We start from the raw sequence: 22,750 nt of genomic DNA, 5'->3' as shown, positions 1-22,750 counted from the left end.
AACTAAATACAAAACAGTCCCTAACAGTCCTAACTATAATTTATTACCCCCCCCCAAGCTGGAATACATATTGTGAGAATTCCAAGCTTGCTAAGAAAAAAGTTGAATTGTCTTGAAGGCAAAGCCTTTGTAAGAATGTCAGCCAGTTGATGTGAAGTAGATATGCCCAAAGGATGTACCAATCCAGCTTTGTGTTTCTCTCTTACAAAATGGCAATCTAATTCAATGTGTTTTATTCTTTCATAGAAAGTGGAATTACTGGTTAAGTAAATGGCTGAACTGTTGTCACAAAACAAAGGAATGGGAATCTTGTGCTTGATCTTTAAGAAGTTAAGAAGATAGGTTAACCATTGCACTTCAGCTATCACTGCAGACATGGCCATATACTCTGCTTCAGTGGAGGATTTTGAAACAGTCACCTGTTTCTTGCTTTTCCAACTGATTAAAGATTTCCCAAGAAATACACAGAAACCTGTGACTGATCTTCTGGTATCTACACATGTTGCCCAGTCTGCATCAGAAAAGGCTTTAAGATGCAACTCTGACTCTACTGAGTAGAAAAGACCCTGACTTGGATTGTTCTTAATGTATAACAACACCCTTTTAGCAGCTGCATAATGAATATCAGTTGGTTTAGATAAAAATTGACTTAATGTGTTTACATAAAAGGTTATGTCAGGCCTAGTATTTGTCAAATAAATGAGCCTGCCAATGAGCCTTCTATAAACTGAAGGATCCTGTAACAGAATGCCCTTATCTTTGGACAACCTCAAAGTAGGATCCATGGGTGTTACGACAGATTTTGAAGCTAATAAACCAGCATCCTCAAGTAACTCTAAGGCATATTTCCTTTGAGAAATATGTAACCCTGTAGAGTTCCTAGCAATCTCTAATCCAAGAAAGTACTTCAAAGTACCCAAATCTTTGATTTTAAACTCATTATTCAATGCAGATTTAATATGAACAATTTCATGATGATCATTACCAGTCATAATGATATCATCAACATAAACAAGCAAAATGGTAAGTAATGAACCATTATATTTGACAAGCATAGAATGGCCTGACTCACATTGCAAATAACCTTGTGCAGTTAAGAAAGAAATAAGTTTAGAATTCCATTGTATACTGGCTTGCTTTAAGCCAAACAAAGACTTCTGTAATTTACAAACTAGACCCTTTTGAGGTAAAACCAATCCTTCTGGGAGGATCCATATAAACCTCTTCTTCTAATTCTCTATGTAAGAATGCGTTATTAGCATCACATTGATATAAAGGCCAATTTTGAGTAACTGCTAATGCTAACAAAAGCCTAACAGTGCTTAATTTCACAACAGTGGAAAAAGTGTCTAAATAATCAATGCCTTCTACCTGTGTGTAACCCTTTGCCACTAACCTGGCTTTATATATTTCTAGTGTACCATCACTGTTAAGTTTAATTTTCCAAACCCATCTCCTACTTATTGTTTTCTTTCCTGGTGGTAACAGAACTAAAATCCAGGTTTTGTTCAAATCTAAAGCCTTTAGTTCATCATTCATTGCCTGTACCCACCAATCATGTTGAACAACTTCCTTGTAACTCTTTGGTTTATGAATAATGCTTAGATTTAGAATATAGGTCCTTTGTGATTCAGATAAAGATTGATAACTAATGACACTAGATAAAGGGATATTTAACAGCATTAGAACCATTGGAATCAGGAATAGAACTAAGTTGGTTGCAATGATAGTCTGTCAAATAAGTGGGCTTAATTCTAGTTCTATTTGACCGCCTAGTAGGTAAAGAGTATCTATAACTGGAACATCAGAAAGAGATTCAGCAGAATGATTAGAATCATCTGCGTTAGACAAGTCCATATCATTAACCACGTCAGTTGTAGAATCAATAGAAACTGAATGTAAACTATCATTATTTTCAGGTATTTCATTTATCATATCACCAATCAAATCAGCAGGAATAAAATGATCAACAGTAACATCATCATGCAAAATAGAAGTATCTGCAGGAATAGAATTACTGAGAGGATGAGAAGACACATGTGTAGATGAGATCTCTAGAAGAGTAACACTTACATTCTGAAAAGATAAGCTATCTAGGAAAGAGTCACTTAAAACCTATTCAGGAACCTCAGAAATACAAGTAAAATGGGATGCTTGTTTATAAGGAAAGATGTGTTCCACAAATTTCACATCTCTAGAAACAGCATAAGAATTAGTAATAAGATTAAAAACTTTGTAACCCTTAACATTAGCTTTATAACCAACAAAAACACATGCCATTGTTCTAGAATCAAACTTTGTCTTTCCTGTTTGAAAATTAACTATGTAAACCAGAGATCCAAAAACTTTAAGATTATCATAAACAGGTTCTTTATTAAACAAAACTTGATAAGGAGTTTTATTTTGCAAAACAGGAGTTGGAAACAAATTTATCAAGTATGTAGCATGCATAACACAATCTGCCCAAAAAGACAAAGGTAAAGAAGATTGAAATCTAAGAGCTCTTGCCACATTCATCAAATGTTGATGCTTCTCTCAACAATACTATTTTGTTGAGGAGTATAAGGACATGAAAACTGATGAAGAATGCCCTTTTTAAGACAAAAATCTTCTAATTTCAGTTCAGGTGCATTGTCACTTCTTATGGTTTTAATGCACTTATTAAAATGAACTTGAACATAAGAATAAAAACCTTGTATACAATTAATAGCTTGTGATTTAGTTTTAAGAAGATAGATCCAAGTATATCTACTAAAGTCATCTATGACAGTCAAAAAATACTTATAACCAGCATGAGACTCAGTATGAAAAGGACCCCAAACATCAATATGAACTAAATCAAATATAGAACTAGAAGTAGAAGTACTAATAGGAAAAGACAATCTTTTCATTTTTGCCAAAGGACAAACACTACAATCATAATGAGAGTCTTTATTACAATCAGCAGAAATAGGTAAACCACCTATTAAATCTAACTTTGAAAAAGGGAAATGCCCCAACCTATGATGCCATAATTCATTGGTAGGAAAAGGCTGAGATTTATTTGCAGCAGACTGTGTGAAAATAGCAGAAATATTACTAGGAGAAGCAGTTGAACACTCTTGAGTCAAGATATACAGACCATTGCACAATTTAGCTGAACCAATCATCAGCTGAAGTTGTGTGTCCTGTATATGACATACATTGTCAATAAAAACACATGCTACCTTAGAGTGTTCATTTAATCTACTAATTGAAATTATATTGAATTTAAAACTGGGAATGTAGAACACTTGCTGCAAAATAATATGATCATTGATCTTGACATTTCCAATTTGGTTAACTATAACCTACTGGTTATTAGGCAAATTAACCGTGACATTTGATACTTTATGCAAGCTAATAAAACTAGCCATATTATTTCCAATATGGTCAGTAGCACCACTGTCCAAAATCCAAATAGTATCACTTTTATCGTGCAAAGATTGTAAATTAGAAACTAAATGCAAAGGCTTCGACAAACCTGAAACCACGTTGCCAACTATGTGTGAAGAATGAGTGGTTTTTGAAGAATCATCAGCATCAATTAATCCCATGAGCCTTACATATTGTGCCTTAGAAAGAGTAATTCCTCCTGAATGAACATCATCTTGATGTGTAGAATGATCACCATCTGCCTGTAATGATCCCCCTTCTGAAATGACATTGTTAGTCATATTGCCTTTCTTGCTCTTTGTGAATTTGAAATTAGGTGGAAAACCATGTTTCCTATAACACTGATCAACTGTATGACCAGACTTGTCACAATGACTACATTTGAAACTTGACCTCTTCTTATCCTGATAATGACCCTTAGCTAGATTAATGGAAGATTCTATATGAATAGAGTTCCCCAAATTTTGCCTCTCTTGTTGCAAAATCATTGATAAAACAGTGGTAATATCAGGCATGGGTTTAATGAGAAAGATTTGTGACCTAACAACATTGAATTCAGAGTTCAATCCTTTAAGAAATCTAATCACTAAATCCTCTTCTTGATAAGTCTTGGTCTTAGTCAGTAAATGAGCACAAGTACAAGCAGGAGTACAAACACACAGAGATAAGGGCCTAAAGTTTATAAACTCTTCCCTAACAATCATCTGTTGAGTGTAATAATCAAGAACAGTCAAATTACCCTGAGTAAATGAATATAGTTGTTCCTGTAACTCAGAGATTTTGATAGAATTACCTTGAGAATATGTTTTCTCAAGATTCACCCAAGCATCATAGACATTATCAAAATACTGAATGCTTTGAGCAATAGGAGCACTTACAGACCGACTAAGCCAGAAAAAGATCATAGTATTGCAACGATCCCATGCGGCGCGATTATGAGAGCCAATAACAGGAATTACCAGACTTCCGTCAACAAAAGGTATCTTGTTCTTGGCACACAGAGCTCGCTTGAATTCTCTACTCCATGAATGATAATTGTTCCATGTGAGCAATTGCGCAACCAGTACCAAACTAGGGTTTTCTCCATAATGAAGAAAATAATGACTGGAAGGATTAAGTGAAGGATCAACTGCTATGGCAGAAGCAATTGTGACTCCTGAATCTGGCTGTGTCATTTTCCAAAGAAATTGAGATAACAATCGAGAAAGGTGAAAATTGGGGAAAATGAACAAGAAAATTTCTCTAGATCGAGAAAATTCCTCTGGAAGAAAAATGAGAAAAATCACTCTAAAACAATGAAATCAAACGATCAAGAGATCAATTTGAAGATTGAAGATGAATGCGATTCTGGAATCTGAAAATGCACAAAAGATTGATCAAGAAAATCTAGAAAAAGATCGAGAGATCAAACAAAGAGGAAAAGACCAGACTGATCTTTGAAAATGAAAAATTACGCATTAAAGCACTCTGATACCATATTAGATTGAAAGAATTGAATGAAATGAAACTATATTATTGAATTGAAGAAGAACTACATGAATTGCATTACAATGTCAAACATTGATGAACAGGAGGAAGAAAACTACAGAGAAAGAGAGAGTACAAAAAGTAAAGTCAAAGAAGAAGAAGAAGAAAACCATTAATAAACGCTAACTAAACCTCTAGTAAAAGTCTAACCTACCCTTACTTAATATAACTAAATACAAAACAGTCCCTAACAGTCCTAACTATAATTTATTAATAATATAATTTCAGTTCAGTACCATTCAATTCAGTTCAGTTCAGTTTATTTAATTTCAATCAAAAGGAAACATGGTCTTATTAACTCCGTGAACTCCTTAAAGTGATCTATTAATCATCTGAACTTACTTAAAATTGATTTACTTTACTTATAAACTCGCTTGGTTCAATTATCCAACTTTCCAATTACTTTGAAGTAAAATTTAAGGGATTAATCATATCATTTTTTTTAATACTTCAGGTAATTGTTGGATTTTAAAGTTAGAGATATAGAAATGTATTAAACAAAATATTATTTTTTTTAGATAAAACAATAGTAACATTATTAAAGTGGGACAATATTAACAGGAGGCTATTAACAGGATTTCAGATAGCCAGGCTGTTTGTCTGAAGAGCCAGAATCTCATCAAAGCTATTTTGAGGCTTCGTCCTGCCTTTGAGTATCTTAATTTCTCCCATATTTTTAGGGAGCAAAACCGCGTGGCGGATCGCTTAGCAGCTGCTGGGCATGGGAGAATGTTAGGTGTTTCTACCCTATCTGTTCCTCCTTCTTTTCTTTTGCCTTCTCTCCTAGAGGATAGGATTGGAGTCAGCCTTCCTAGACTGATCCCGGTGTAGGTTTTTTGTTGGTTTTGTTTTTTTCCTTTCCTTTCTTACCAAAAAAAAAAATAAAGTGGGACAATATTTTAATGAAATGTCACCTTCATCCTACATATTTGGAGTGTTAAATTGAAGGACATTATATCTCGAAGTTTATCCAACATTAGATACCTCAATAATGGACTACAAATAGTAACACTAGATATATGGTACAAAACATAAATCTTTATCTTTCATTTTCTTTTTCATTAATTACTTGGTTTTTATTTGGACATATTTAAGTCTTTGGGGTTTTTTTTTTTTTTTTTATCACGTTAGAGATTTTCAAAAAAACTCTTAATTCACTCTCTAAAAGTAATATAAAGGGTTAGTTACATATAAATCAAGAATTAATTAAAATATTACAAGTATCTCTATAAATAGAATAAATTTCCAACTATGTCAAGCTTAAACATTTTAAATCTAAATTTATCAAGCAATTGCCATTAAAAAAAAAAAAAGCCGACACCCTTCTAAAGAAAGGGAAATTAACTATTTTAATTTTTTTTAATGATTGTTTGTATAGCAACTGCAAGATAAAAGGAATGATACTTTCTTCTAAATGACAACATTAAAAAAAGATAGTGAATTTATTCTAAATACTTTTTAATTTATGTAATTTTGTGTAAATTTCTCATTTTTTTTACCTGTTCAACTCTCTCTAGATCCAAATTTTTTTTACATGTTAGGACTATTAAACGAAATCTAGCTTAATTTTAGAAAATTATACATTAATACTTAAAAATTGGTTCTTGACCATTCAAATTATAACATGCATATTTACAAAAAAAAAAAAAATTGAGCAAGTTCGATTTAGCAAAAAAAAAAAAAAAAAATTTACGGACGCACGTATAAAATCAGCCCCCAACCGAATAATCCTGTATTCGCCACTAGTAACAGTCAACTGTTTATATTAGAGGAAATTACACCATTAATCACATATTAGATACATTTTACAATTAAAGTTGATTTTTTATTTACTTTTATCAATTTTTCATTTTCTATTATAATAAAATCAAAGGTTCAATCCTTTTTATTCCTTTTTGTCATATTTGGCAGTTATCCTATTTCTAAAAAGAAGTTAGTAAAATCGTCCCTCCTTGGCTTTCATGAATTAATGGAAATTAATGGAATTTTTATTAACCCTTGGCTTTCATGAATTAATTGAAGTTCTTAATAAGTTTCTTCAAATTAAATTGTTATATTCATGTAATAAGTTGTCTAGTTTCCAGAAGGAGAATTTGGATATTTTCATATCCAATTGCAGAGTATACTACATTTGCTAATTTTCTTTTCATTGACAGTTTTTACTATTTTCTTTTCATTGGCAGTTTTTTTAAGTAAAAAACGAACCTATTTTGTAGGAATATGCTGTTTCAGTGATCATCCTGACATAATTGGAATTAGTTTTCATGATATGAGTTTTATATAATATTTAATATATTAATGAGTTTTATATAATATTTAATATATTAATGAGTTTCGTGTAAAGAATCCTTTTTTTTCCGTATGTTTCTTTTTGTGAAAGTGTGTATATAACTGTTAAATTCTAAATTTGGATATATTTAGGACTGTAATCGAGCCGACCCGAGCTTTGGTATGCTCAAACTCGGCTCGCTATAAAATTAACGAGATCGAGCTCGAGCCGAGCCTTGGCCTGCTCAAGCTCAGCTCAACTCATTCGAAAATAAACGAGCTCGAGCCGAGCTTCGAGCTTGTTTCGAGCCCAAAATCCTCTTTGAGCTTGGTTTATTAAGAAAATTATCCAATTTGTGAGTAAATCATTAATTATATTTATTAAGTTTGCTTGCAAATAGCTCTTTAATTGTGTATACAAATAAACTCATAAGCAAAGTTCGTGAATAAATAAACAAGATGCTTACAAATAGTTCGTCTATTATTCATTTATTATGTTTGTGAACGAACTAATTTAATAGCAAATGAAATAATATTAAGTTTAGATATTTGTGAACTAACATGAAACTATATAGTTTTTACAAAACTAAAATTTGTTCATAAATATTTTAATCGAGTCTGTTTGCGAGCTTTTGAGTCGAGTTTTGACCTGCTCAAGCTCGGCTCATTTATGAACCCGAGCCAGTAAATCGTGCTCACGAACGGTTCGTTTACAAATCGAGCCGATCACCGAGCCGCTCATGAGCGGCTTGGCTCATTTACAACCCTAGGTATATTTACGTGGCACCATAAGCATTTCCATACTTTTATATGTAAAAGGTTTTTTAAGGCTTAAAGCTATTTGCTACTGATATATTCAAAATTTTATAATTCGACCCTGATTTATTATTTGCTCACATTTATCCCATGATTTATCCCTAAAGATGAAATTTCATACAATTTGAATGGAAACTTAAATCTGTTTGGTTCAACTGCTAGCTAATAGCTATCGCTGTTGTAGTTAGCTGTTTGCTGTTGCAGTAAACTGTTTATTATTAGTTGATTGATTATTAGTTTTTAGTAAAATTGTGATTAACTGTTTACTGTTAGTATGTAAAATATCTAAAGTAAATAACTTATTAGTCCATATATTGTTACATAACAATATGTTTATTCCTCGTATATTAATAATACACTGTTTACCCTAAATATTTTGGGGACTCCCAACTTTTTTCTATTAATAATATTGGGCCTAATTTCTCTTATAGACAACAAATTTTGTTACATTTTATGTTATTTACTCCTTTAGAGTAGTCATTCTGCATGTCCATTCTCTCCTTGTTTTCTGTCACAATCGAATCCATGGCTTTTACTCACTGCATTTCTCAAACTCCGGTCATCTTCCTTAAAGCAGCCATGGCCAGGTCTCGGAGCTCATCTGTCCGGCCACTGAAATGCGCGGGTAAACAAAATGCTTCTCTCTTATAGTTTCTGTGGATTATCAAATTTTGTTTTGATGATTGTTAATTTTAGTTCATTTGTGTTTTTGTTGCTGAGGAAAGACCAGAAAAAGAGAAGATATCACACTAGTTATGCTTATTTGTTATTTCTTCTTAATTAGTCATTCATTTTCTGAAAGGAAAGCTAAAGTAGATTTTGATTCAAATCTTTGAAATTTTCCTTGCAAAATCTTCTGGTTTATCTGATTATTTGTTATTTCATCCAGTTTTCTGAAAGAAAAGGTGAAGTAGATTTTGATTCAATTCCTTGATATTTTCATTGCAAAATCTTCTGGTTTTGATTCAGTTTCTCTGCGGGTTGTGCCTTAATGTCAGAGATTCGAATTGTGCAATTCTCTCTCCAGTTTTTCAATTAATGGAATCTCATAATAATATGTGTTTTTATGGTATGTTACAACTGGTTAATCTGATAATACAGTAAAACTTCTATATAGAAATACATTTGGGACCGAGCTATTTGTATAACAATTGGGAGGTCATTACTAAATAGATTTTGGTAATAGAGGTTATTACCAAGTTGGGACCGAATTTTTTTATAACAAAATAGAAGTTATTCCTATACAGAGGTTTTACTGTATATATATATATATATTTTTTATGGTATTTGGTTTCTCTTCATAATCATTTATAGTAAGTTCTACGATGCTTATGGACTGCTTTTCTATTGTTTCTAATGTGGATTTATTTTGTTCAGGTACTGATCAAACGGATTTTGCTAAAGGTGCAACATGCGGAAATATAGTGCCACTTCATAACTGCATATTCTCCGACCAGCTAACTCCGATTATTGCTTACCGGTGTTTGGTTAAAGAAGATGATAGAGAGACTCCGAGCTTCCTTTTTGAGTCTGTAGAGCCTGGTCATAAGGCTTCTACTGTTGTAAGACCAATTTATGCTTCCTTGTTTTTTTCTTGTTAAGTGTCAAAATAATTTTACTAAAAATAAAATGTCTAATGAACGGGTGTAGGGACGTTACAGTGTTGTTGGAGCTCAACCATCGCTTGAAATTGTGGCCAAAGAAAATAAAGTTTCAATCATGGACCATGAAGACGGCACTTTGACAGAAGAGTTTGTTGAAGATCCAATGGTTATACCAAGGAGAATTTCCGAGGGATGGAAACCCCAACTTATTAGTGAACTTCCAGATGCTTTCTGTGGTAAGAGAACTCTCAACATAATTCGATTATTTTGGGGCATTCTAAATCTCAGCCTCCATAAGAAATATATATATATGAGGATAATAGAATATTGGGTTAAGGTGCAAAAATACCCCTAACGTTTTGAGCCAGGAGCAATTTTACCCTTAACATCTAAAATGGTGCAATTTTACCCTTAACGTAGCCAAGAGCAATTTTACCCCTAACGTTGATAAATTGGGTCAATTTCAGACAGTACTATAAAACACAGATATTTTTGTTCATTATTCTGCACCAATTGCATAACAATTCGTTCTAAAAAAAGATTTCATGTTTTTTATAATTTAATAATAGAATTTGAGATTAATATTTATAAATTCGGAGGATTTTTTGAATTTTTTTTGTCTAATTTGTACAAAAGACAGTATATTTTTTTATTTTTTTTTCACATCCCAACAAATGTTTGTGATTTATTACTGATAAAATTACACAGGTATGAAGTGTAGATAACAAGATTCATGAACGAGAAGACAGTTTGATGAATTATTTCTTAAATTGACCCAATTTATTAACGTTAGGGGTAAAATTGCTCTTAACTTCCAACTTTAGGGGTAAAATTGTACCATTTTAGACATTAGGGGTAAAATTGCTCCAGACAAAAAACGTTAGGGGTATTTTTGCAGCTTAACCCTAGAATATTATATTAACGACAACTCGTTCCAATGCTCCCTGTTCTTTATTACTTAATTTCAGTATCAATGAGTTCAGTTCAGTTCACTAATTTATCATTACTTATTACAATTATAATTATTTTTTTCATTATTATTATTATCACTATTATTAGAACCATTATTATTTTTATGGGTAATTAATTTATTAGTCCCTATATTTTGATAAAACACACTGTTTAGTCCCTGTATTTTCAAAAACACATGATAAAGTCTCTAACCTTTTTCTTAATAAACTGTTTAGTCCCTAACATTTTTCTCGGTGAACTGTTTAGTCCCTGCCGTTAGACTCTCATGAAGATTTTGTTAGTCAATTTGGATTTGCGTTCTTCTTTTCCTTTATTTTTCTTTCCTTTAAACTTTAATGCATCAGAAATCAATTTTGAGTGTTCTTTTTCTTAATTTTCTTCTTAATCGTTCAAATTCGTAAGTATTGGGGTTGTTCTTTTTATTGTTCTCCATACAATTAGCTTCTTCTTCTAAATTGGATTTCCTCTTCTAAAGTTTGAAGGTAAATAGTAAAGAGTAATTTAGTCATTTTCGAAGTCATAAACGGTAAAAAATCTAACATACAGACGGAAGGACTAAACAGTTCACTGAGAAAAAGGTTAGAGACCTTACCATGTGTTTTTTAAAATACAGGGACTAAACAGTGTGTTTTGTCAAAATATAGGGACTAATAAATTAATTACCCTATTTTTATCAAATTTTTATTTTAGTTATTGCTATTTTTAAAAGATTATATTATTATTTCAGTTTCAGTAGAATTAAGTTCAGTTCAGTTTTTTCAGTCATAATTCAAGATGAATCCATGAAATATATACATATCAAGCAAATATGACAACCACTGGTACTGTCTTTAACTGTCCAAATGGCGACAACAAGGAATAATTTAGTTATGATGCTATTTAAGTTACAATCACCCATGTTCTTCACGCGCGTGCACATGCACGTATGTACCCATGGATATTCATGTATCATGAACTTTATGGATTCCATGCTTTCTAGTAAGGTACATTTTCTGTGCATATCTTATGTTTGGAGTTGAGCTTTGGAGTTAATAATTGCTGCTAATCAGTGTTAGATTATTTGGCGGCATTCTAAATGTCCGCCGCGGTAAGAAATATATATTAATGAAGAGAATAGAATATTATATAGTAACCACATCTCCTAGGAGCAGTAGGGATGTTCAAAAACCGCACCGGACCGAAATAACCGACCGAACCGATAAATTTCGGTTTTTCGATCTATTAGGTTCGGTTTCGATCTTAAATATATCGGTAATATCGGTTTGTTCGGTTTTTATAATAAAATAACCGAATTAACAGAACAGACCGAAATGGAGAGTAATTAAATTTATTATGTATTAGTAATCTTAGTTATGAAGTTAGGGTTAAAAGTTTTCAATTTTTAAATTAGTAATGGAATAGAAAATGGTTTGGTGACCTCTTGAAACAAAAGGTATCAATACAACAAAAATCTATTTTTATATCAATCACGATTTAAGGGAAAATTACAAAATTGGGTAAAATGGGGGACCTATTTACATATTTAGCCAATTTACTCAACCTATTACATATCTAGACTATATTTTTATGACTTTCCAAAAATACCCTTCATATATATATAACATTTAAAATTTCTTAGTCTTTTTCTTTCTCATTCCGTCTGACTTCGCATATATGACTTTTACTTCGCAAATTCGCAATATGCTAATTATCAGAATGACTTTTACTTCGCAAATTCGCAATATGCAAATTCGCATACTTCGCATACTTCGCAAAGACTCTTTATCCTTTACATCTGCTTCCTCTTATTCTTCTTCTCTCTCTTCAAGATCAAAATCAGAGTTTCCCCCATGGCCTCCTTCTTCTCCCTTCCATTTCTGAAACTTCAGCCGCCTATTTAGTGCCGTCTCCGCCTTTTCTCCTCCTTTTCTTTTGTTTACTTCCACGACTGCCAATATTCTTCTTTCCTCTGACGACAACAACGGCGGCGACAGTGAACCACCTCTCCCTCTGTTGGCATGCTCTCCTCCTTCCTCAACTTTTCTTCCTTTTTCTTTGAGTTTTTGTCTCGTTTGGATTTAAAATCCGAACCTTCTTTCTTTTGGGTTTCTATTTCATCATCCTCTCTTATTTAAGTTTTCAGATTCAGAACAATCAAGATCATTGGTCGGTGATGAGTGAATCCAGTGGCTTTTCCTCCATGTATGATGATCAACGACGGACAAAATCTTTCCCGTGGATTTCGGCGGACGTTGTAGTTGCGATGGGTGGTGGCAGACAATGGTGGACAGAGTCCGACAAGTGGAAGATGAAAGATTAGGGTATTTTGAAAAAGTCACAAAAATAAAGTCTAGATATGTAATGGGTTGAGTAAATGGATTAAATATGTAAATGGACATCCCATTTGACCCAATTTTACAATTTTTTCAAAATTTAAATATTGATTTTCAATACTATAACAAACAGTAATTAGTACATTCAACCATATCAAATTATGATTCATGATTTTTTAATATAAATTTTGTAATGATATAATATAAGATAAGAAAATAAGAAATAATTTATTTAGTAAATGTGAAACTGAAAACCGAACCGAACTGAAATATTCGATTCGATTCGGTTTGTTAATATTATTCGGTTGGATTTGGTATTCGGTTATTTCGGTTCGGTTCAGTTTTCAAACCGAACCGACCGTTGAACACCCCTAAAGAGAAGTGCTCGAATTTGGAATAATCAACAACGTTTTAGATGCAGGCATGATATACATGTGAAGCAAATATGGCAACCAGTAGTACCGACTTTAACTGTCCAAATCGAGACAACAAGGAATATTAGTTATGAGACTATAAAATATTTATGTTTTGTTTTAGTATAGATCATATAAATACTTGTCTCTTACAATCACATTTGTTTATGTACGTGCACATACATTTCTGTCCATTGCAAATCTATATATTGTTGAACATATCTTACAGTCTTTCTATAATAATATTTCATAATCAGGTGGCTGGGTAGGATATTTTTCATATGATACGGTGCGATATGTAGAGAACAAAAAGCTTCCATTTTCAAGAGCTCCTAAAGATGACAGAAACCTGCCAGACATACACCTTGGCTTGTATGAGGATGTGGTTGTACTTGACCATGTAGAGAAGGTATTGTTATAGGATAATTGAACATACTTTTTTTATCAGTTCTGCAAAGCTAGATTTATATGATAAAGGACTACTTGTTTGAGTCTTATTTCAGAGATACAAATCTTAATCACTTCAGTTTGAGTTATGCATCGTTGACATAAAAGATTGTCTACGAAATTGTATTTGTAAAATTTTTTTCTTTCACTGAAATTGTATGTAATTCTCAGAAAGTCCATGTGATCCATTGGGTAAGGATGGATAGATACAAATCAGTTGAAGATGCATACTCTAATGGTCTTCACCGATTAAAAAAATTGGTGGCAATGCTGCAATACTCTGACATGTGAGTTACTATTATACATTTCAGGTTCCTTATATTTTTACTTCTCAACTCATATGACATATTTTCTTTGAATGTTCATATTTTAGTCCAACAATATCTACTGGACTTATACAATTGGAGACTCATCATTTTGGCCCAGCTTTGACAAATTCAAATGTGGCAAGGGAAGATTACTTGAAACTAGTTTCGAAAGCTAAAGAGCACATAACCGCGGGTGACATATTCCAGTTAGTTTTAAGTCAACGTTTTGAACGTAGAACGTTTGCGGACCCATTTGAAGTCTACAGGGCGTTACGAGTTGTAAATCCAAGCCCTTACATGACATATCTGCAAGTATGTTTTTTCTTGTCAAAACTATATATTCTTTTAGTGCTATTGTGTGTTCATTGTTTTGCTTGTTCAAGCAATAAAAAAATTTATGTTCTCTGACAGGCAAGAGGGTGTATTTTAGTTGCCTCAAGCCCTGAGATTCTTACTCGTGTTAAAAAGGTAAAATATTAGGATGTATAATAATATTTGTGGAAGTTTAATAATCTTTACGAATCTTATCTATTGTTCACTTTAATTTTCCAAAAATCCTAGCATGTTGAAATCTTTTCTACATATTGACTAAATAGAACAAAATAATTAACCGGCCCTTGACTGGAACAATGAGAAGAGGAAGGACAGATGCAGAAGATGAGTTGTTTGAGTCAAAACTTCGAAATGATCCGAAGCAGTGTGCAGAGCATATCATGCTTGTTGATTTGGGCAGAAATGACGTCGGAAAGGTATGATTGATATTCTCCATTTCACTTTGCTTACAAATGATACTCTTATTAGTAAGATGAGAATCCAATACATGCAGACGCGTTTTAAAGCCGTGAGGTCTAAGGTGTTGGATTTGGGCCAGAGCGGACAATATCTGCATGATATTGGGCAGAGTGTTACATTGTTATGGTGTTATATTTATTTCTTGATATCTATTATATATATGTTGCAGGTAGCAAATTTTGGCTCTGTGACAGTTGAAAAACTTATGAATGTTGAAAGGTATTCCCATGTAATGCACCTGAGCTCAACGGTAAGAATTTCAAAAAGTACATACTTTACTAATGAAAATAAAGTTGAAAACTATCCTTGTAAACATTCCTATTCAATCCTTTATGTAGGTCACCGGAGAGCTCAAGGATGACCTTTCCTGTTGGGATGTGTTACGTGCTGCTTTGCCGGTTGGAACTGTTAGCGGAGCTCCCAAGGTTTGTTAGCTTTTTATTTCTTTGCCTAAATGACACGTTAATTCTCGTAGGGTGCGTTTGGTATGACGTAATGCAATGTAATGCATTTAAAGTTGTAGTGTAATGGAATGGAATAGTGATTCCATTACCATGTTTTGTTGATAAATTAATTTTTTTTGATGAAATGTAATTACCATTACAATGCTTATTTTTTTAGTTAAATGTAATCATAAAATTTTATTTATACAATTAAAATCAATAAAAAAACCGTGAAAACGTGAGAAATGAGAAAAACATGATAAATATGAATTGCAAGCTCTGTTTTTTTTTTCTGTTATTCGTGTTTTTACGTTTTTTACGTTTTTCGAATTTTTTTTGTGTTTTTTTAATTTTCATGTTTTTTTTTCATTTTTCATGTTTTTTTTTTGTTTTATCATTTAATAAGAATTGTACATAATAAATATTAATATTAAAAGTACAAGAGTTAGTCGTAATGAGGATTCATGCTTATTCTTTATATAATGGTCATTACATCAATTTGTAAAGAAAAATTGAATGATGTATTTGTGATAGACATTCCATTACAACATTCGTTACGGCATACCAAACAGGGCCATAGGATATATTAACATGATCTTTAACAATTCCATTTAATATAACCAACAATGTTTCTTCCCCTTTTAACATCATGCAACAGGTTAGAGCTATGGAGCTCATAGATCAGCTTGAAGTGACAAGGCGAGGTCCCTATAGTGGCGGTTTTGGTGGTGTATCATTTTCCGGAGACATGGATATTGCCTTGTCTCTACGGATGATGGTATTTTCTACCGCAACATTATTTGATATCATGTATTCGTATGAAGATATTAACAAGCAACGCCGGGAATGGGTGGCCCATCTCCAAGCTGGTGGAGGCATTGTAGCTGATAGTGATCCGGATGATGAGTACCGGGAGTGCCAGAACAAAGCCGCTGGCCTTGCACGTGCTATTGACTTAGCCGAGGCTGCTTTTCTCTCTATTTCTGAAACTTAGAACTATTTTATAGAACCCAATCAGAATATTAATTCTTCTCCTTTATGTCCAATTTTGTGTATATATCATATAGTTCATGTGCCTATATATATATATATATATATATATATATATATATATATATATATATATATATATATATATATAGAGTAAGGAATTTGAGAATTTGCTTAGCTAAACAGTAAACTTAAACAAGTATAGCTTAAAGCAATATTTTTTCATCTGTATACTCTACACTTAACCGAAGATGGCTTAGTTGAAAGGCTCAAAATCAGGTCCTTTATGAAACTATTGATCCGAATTACGGATGGAAACAAGTACGACAGTATCCAGAGAGCCATCTTAAACATTTTTGGGACCTTGTGCTAAATGAAAAAATTGGGCCCTTATTGGAATATTAGGATAATAAGGAGAAGGGACATTCTTGTATTTAGCTAATAATCAGTGAGGGTATTTTAGTAACTGCTGATGGGGTATTTTAGCAAACTAAATTCTGTTTCATATATAACCACCATTAGCACACCTGTATGTTTTAACTAATTCATTAAATCAATAAAACAAGATTCTTCTCTCAATTTCTTAGCTTGTCCATTATGGTATCAGAGCAAGGTTAGACCGGAGCTCAGAAATTGAGAATCACAGTCGCCGGAGATAACCGGAGAATGCGAAGGAAGAAGGAACAATACAGATCGTATTGTGAAGTGGTGAATTCCAGTCGCGAGGAGCGAGAAGAAGAATCAAGCGAATCAGAAAATTTTTCAGATCCAGATCGTGAAGAAGTTCAACAACCAGAGCAAATTCAACAACAATCTCCAATGACTACTCTAGGTATCACTCAAAATGCTGTAGTAGTTCAAGGTATAGAAAGCCCTAATTTGTTGATTGCACATATCATATTTGATGGCACAAACTATAATCCGTGGAAGCGAGCGATGATATTAGCCATAAGTGCAAAGAGAAAGACTAGTGTGATCACAACTGATGAAGAACCAGCAGATCCAGATTCAGATGCACATCTGAAGTGGAGAGAGAATGATGATCTTGTATTCTCATGGATCATAAACTCAGTAACCAAGGAACTTGCACCGGTGTTCATTAATGCCAAAACAGCTCGAGGATTGTGGAAGGAAATTGCAGAGAGGTATGGAGAGAGCAATGGTCCTTTGAATTTCCAGCTTCGTAAGGAAATTTGCAGTCTCAATCAAGAAGGTATGATCTTAGTTGATTTTTTCAATAAGATGAAGATGTTGTGGGATGAGTATGCAATTCTTAAACCACTTGATAACTGTACCTTTGGAGGATCTAGAAAGATAGCTCAAAATCAAATTGATGATGAGAAGCTTATGCAATTTCTATCAGGATTGAATTCTGAGTTTGATCATGTGAGGGATCAAATTTTGATTACTGAGCCTTTGCCTTCTGTTAACAAGGCATTCTCTATGCTCTCTAGAGTTGAAAGGCAAAGGAGTGGTAGTACAAACAATGCTGTGGATTTTGCTCATATGTCTGCTGGAAGAAAGCAATCTTACAACAACACTAACACTGGTGGTAAAACAAGCTACAATGCCAAAAACAAGTCAGATAAATTTTGTACTTATTATAGGAAGGAAGGTCATGAGAAGAATGACTATTTCAGATTGAAGGGATACCCGGAGTGGTTCAAAGGGAAAAGGATTACTGGTCCATCCACTGGTTCATCCAAACACCAGGCCAACGTGACTCAAGAAGATATTGATAATCCATTATATAACAATGATTTTGGTGAAACAGGTGATAAACATAATGTTGATACAATGCAAGAAATGTTGGAGAAACTGGAAATGATGCAGAGAGAGGTACAAAAGGCACTGAAAGGCAAACAAACTGAGCAGACAGAATTTTTTGCATTTGCTAGTTTTGCAGGTGCTTGTTCAGGTAATTCTTTTACTAAAAATACAAAGCAAGTAGTATGGATAGTAGATTCAGGGGCCACTACTCATATGACCTCTACTTGTTCAATTATGAGTAACATTGTTAAGCTACAACATTCTAGAAGAGTTTTTTTGCCAACTGGTGATATGCATTCAGTGAGTTATAAAGGAGAAGTTATTTTACCACATGGATGCATTTTACAAAATGTGTTGTATATGCCTACTTTCAAGCAGAATTTATTATCAGTAGGCAGATTGTTGATAGATAATGCAATCACTATGCTGTTCTGGGCTAAGCATTGTGTTTTGCAGGACCAGCCATGTAAAACTATCATTGCAGTGGGCAGAATGAAGGGAGGATTGTACTTCTTGGATGAAGACTCTTTTAGTGCAAATGTGATAAACGAGTTCTGCAAGCTAATGCAGTTAGAATGTAGTAGTATGAATAAAGATGTCATAGCTTTTTCTGTGAAAGAAAATACCACTGATACACATTTATGGCATAGAAGATTAGGACATATCTCAGCAGAGAAATTGTCTCATGTATTTCAGTTTGTAGATTCTCAGTGTTTTAGTACTTGTGATGTTTGCATCAGATCTAAACAGACTAGAAGGCCTTTTTGTAGCACTACAACTCAATCAATAAAAGTGTTTGATCTTTTACATATTGATATTTGGGGACCCTACAAATAGATTTCTACTAGTGGTGATAGGTACATGTTAACCATTGTGGATGATTATAGCAGAGTTATATGGACAGTTTTGTTTAAACATAAAGACTAGGTGAGTGTGTTATTGGAGGGTTTTTTTATGTTTAATCAAGACACAGTTTCAACAATGTGTGAAGTGCATTAGAACAGATAATGGCACTGAGTTTATTGGCAAGTCAACACAATCAGTACTGCAGAAATATGGTATTTTACACCAAAAATCTTGTGTATACACACCACAACAAAATGGGACAGTTGAAAGGAGGCATAGGAGTTTAACAACTGTGGCAAGGGCTTTATTGAAGGAAGGGTTAGTACCAGTCAAGTTCTGGGGAGAGGCATTACTGCATGCCACAACTATACTGAATATATCACCAACTAAGGTCTTGCAGTGGAAAACACCTTTTGAGGTTTTGTATGGCGTAAAGCCAAATTATGCAGTTAAAGTATTTGGTTGCAAAGGCTATGTGTTAAATGTGCATCCTGACAGATGAGAATGATTATAAATCCCAATCAGGATACCTGTTTATCTTGAATGGGGGCGCGGTCAGTTGGAAGAGTTCCAAGCAGGGAAGCGTAGCTTTCTCTACGACCGAGTCAGAGTATATCGCAGCTGCGGAAGCAGCAAAGGAAGCAATTTGGATTAGAAAGTTCATTACAGAACTAGGTGTGGTGCCTGACATTGTCAATCCCATTACACTGTACTATGATAACAATGGAGCCATTGCGCAAGCAAAGGAACCACGGTCTCATAATGCATCCAATCATTACCTTAAGCGATACCACATCATTAGAGAGATTGTGGCTAGAGGAGATGTGAGAATAGAAAGAGTACCTACAGAGGACAACGTTGCAGATCCGTTGACAAAGCCTTTAACCCAGAGAATACATGATCGTCATTTAACTTCTACTGGGATAAGTTTTAGAAACAATTGGCTTTAGTCCAAGTGGGAGTATGTTGGGGTTTAGTGTCCTATAGACAATTGTTCTAGGATACAAACTTAATATAAATGAATTGTTCTTTATATCATTTGTTTTAATGAGATATATGTTTTATAACTATATAAAGGCAATCCCTTTTAAGCACTAAATAAAGTCTAATAAAAGGAAATCCGTAAGTTTGTTTAAAGTGATTATAAAGTGTTCATACAAGCATGAAGTGAGACAAAACTTTATAATAAACTAATAAATTTAAAACCACCCCAAGTCAAGTGATATGTTTAGGATTGATATATCACTGTTGAGACTTGCATGTAACAATGTCTTCTGTCCGATAGAAAGTTGATCTCACAAGCTTCATATATACAGATATCTGGACAGTTACATGGATCCGATGAAAAGTAGTTCATTAGGATTGGGGATCCGATTTGAGATAACAGGATGGGTAGATTCATCCTTGTCACCTGTTCATCTCATTGGTATTAATAGGTATAACTAATCCTCAGACTCAAAGGAATATTAATTGGTATTCTGGATTACAGAATGTGACGGTTTGACTCTGGTGTAACACGATCCTTAACAGAGATGACTCTGGGGTGTGAATAGTAGACGTTGGGTATCACAGGAAGTGATTGCAGGATCGTTATATATTGGATTGAGCATTTATCACTTCCGATAAATGGGAGATACATCCAAGGATCGCTTGTGGAAGACTCGACTCTAAATCCTTGCAAGGTGATAGCTTAAGACTTGAAATACAGATTTCACTTAACCTATCTATTTGAGTTGACTCGGCCTGTATAAGTAAAACAAACGTCTCGTTATATGTGACTTGACATTATCCATAGTCATAAGATTCAGTTCAAGGATGTAGTTGATAAAGGATCGAATTATACTGTAACTAATACGGAAAGGTTAACGACAGAATCAACATGTCTTCTTATGGCTCTGGGGGAATGATTACGGACTTGCTAATCACATACTCTGTACATCATTCCGTTATGCAAAGATTAAATATAATTCTTTGAAAATTATTTAATAATGTTGCATACGGCTAGAAGCAATAAGAACCTAATGGGTCACACATAAGACTTGGAACCTAAAAGAGAGATAGATGTTAATTAATTGATGGAAGCCCAATTGAGCCCAATAAGGCCCATGGACCATAGGGGGTCGAAATTCATGTAGTCAAAATACATGAATAATTAATTTGATTTTATTAATTCTAATTAGATTAGGATTATGAATTAAATTAATTAAGAGATAAATAAGTTAGGAGTTTTAATTAGATTATAATACTCCTATTATTATCCAATAAGATTATTATTATTATCTTTAATATATTAGATATATAATGAGATAATAATTAGGAATTCTATTCCGAATTGAATTCCTATTCAGTAACCTAATTCTATCTAACTAGGGATTAGATACAAGAGATTATAAATAAACCCCCCTATGGGATTTTCGAAATTCCACTAGCCAAATCACTACTGTGATTTTCGAAATACTCAGTGCAACCGGGAGAGAGAATTTCGACACCCCCAGTTCGAGGACGAGATTTTCCACGGCTTCCTTCCGATCAATTGATTTCATCTATTTCTTTTATCCTTGATCTTGTGTTGATTAATTAGAGGCAATCTACTTTGGCTGCTATTCAACGGTTGATTCTAACTTAATTTTCCCGTGTTTTATTTCGTGCTTGGGAACTCGGAGAAGAGTTGTGGGCACTTCATTAACAACGGTAGATTGATCATCAAAAGGTAATTCTTATTATCCTTCTTTATATGAAATAACGATTAACGGATCCTAGGGTTAATGGAAATAGGTTAAAAATTTTATATTTCCGCTGCTATACCTTAGCCTAATTTCCAACAAAGTGAACATGCTATAACAAGTAGACAACTTATTCGTGCATGTCTATTCCTTACTTATTCAAGACAACTTATTCCTTACTTATCATCATAGGTCATGTTCAATTTCAAAAAGAGTATGGTGATATCTTATCATTTGCAAGCCATATCAGTACATGCAATTAGCCTAAATTTACCTTTTAATACATGCTTCACACATGCTCAATGACCCTTTTACAATGTTCCTCGTATACATACTCATACAGAACAACAAACATAAACATCAACAGAACATCATACATAATCATGTTTCATACACATACACATACTCAATCACTTCTAGCAGTATAACTCATAGGTGTAAGAGTAGTGCCAATCTCAATGAACATTCAAAGCTTTAAAGTATGCCTAATCAGCCACATGCTTAATGATCCTTTTACAATGTTCCTCTAATACTTGATGCATGATTAATAAGCTACATGCCCAAATGAACAATCGTACACATACTCATACAGAACCTCAAACATAAACATCAACAGAACATCATACATAAGCATGTTTCATACACATACACATACTCAATCACTTCTAGAAGTATAACTCATAGGTGTAAGAGTAGTGCCAATCTCAATGAACATTCAAAGCTTTAGAGTATGCCTAATCATCCACATGATTAATGACCCTTTTACAATGTTCCTCTAATACTTGATGCATGATTAATAAGCTACATGCCCAAATGAACAATCGTACACATACTCATACAGAACCTCAAACATAAACATCAACAGAACATGATACATAAGCATGTTTCATACACATACACATACTCAATCACTTCTAGCAATATAACTCATAGGTGTAAGAGTAGTGCCAATCTCAATGAACATTCAAAGCTTTAGAGTATGCCTAATCTGCCACATGCTTAATGACCCTTTTACAATGTTCCTCTAATACTTGATGCATGATTAATAAGCTACATGCCCAAATGAACAATCGTACACATACTCATATAGAACCTCAAACATAAA

At 33.4% G+C, this 22,750-nt stretch overlaps 1 protein-coding gene across 1 annotated transcript; it reads left to right on the top strand.

The window, feature by feature from the left end:
- The first annotated feature begins 8,455 nt into the window (after positions 1-8,455).
- Positions 8,456-16,367, top strand: LOC136233243 (anthranilate synthase alpha subunit 1, chloroplastic-like). The gene is made up of 11 exons (XM_066022862.1): positions 8,456-8,650; positions 9,403-9,587; positions 9,676-9,865; positions 13,584-13,735; positions 13,945-14,060; positions 14,147-14,393; positions 14,493-14,549; positions 14,678-14,830; positions 15,043-15,123; positions 15,212-15,298; positions 15,975-16,367. The coding sequence occupies exons 1-11, from the start codon at positions 8,512-8,514 to the stop codon at positions 16,308-16,310; spliced, it is 1,743 nt and encodes a 580-aa protein (XP_065878934.1). The 5' UTR covers positions 8,456-8,511; the 3' UTR covers positions 16,311-16,367.
- Positions 16,368-22,750: the final 6,383 nt, after the last annotated feature.

The sequence above is a fragment of the Euphorbia lathyris genome, chromosome 6 (genome assembly GCF_963576675.1).
Source record: "Euphorbia lathyris chromosome 6, ddEupLath1.1, whole genome shotgun sequence".
Classification (NCBI taxonomy): domain Eukaryota; kingdom Viridiplantae; phylum Streptophyta; class Magnoliopsida; order Malpighiales; family Euphorbiaceae; genus Euphorbia; species Euphorbia lathyris.
Note: the sequence above shows the minus strand (reverse complement) of the source record. Positions and strands in the feature narration are given on the sequence as shown.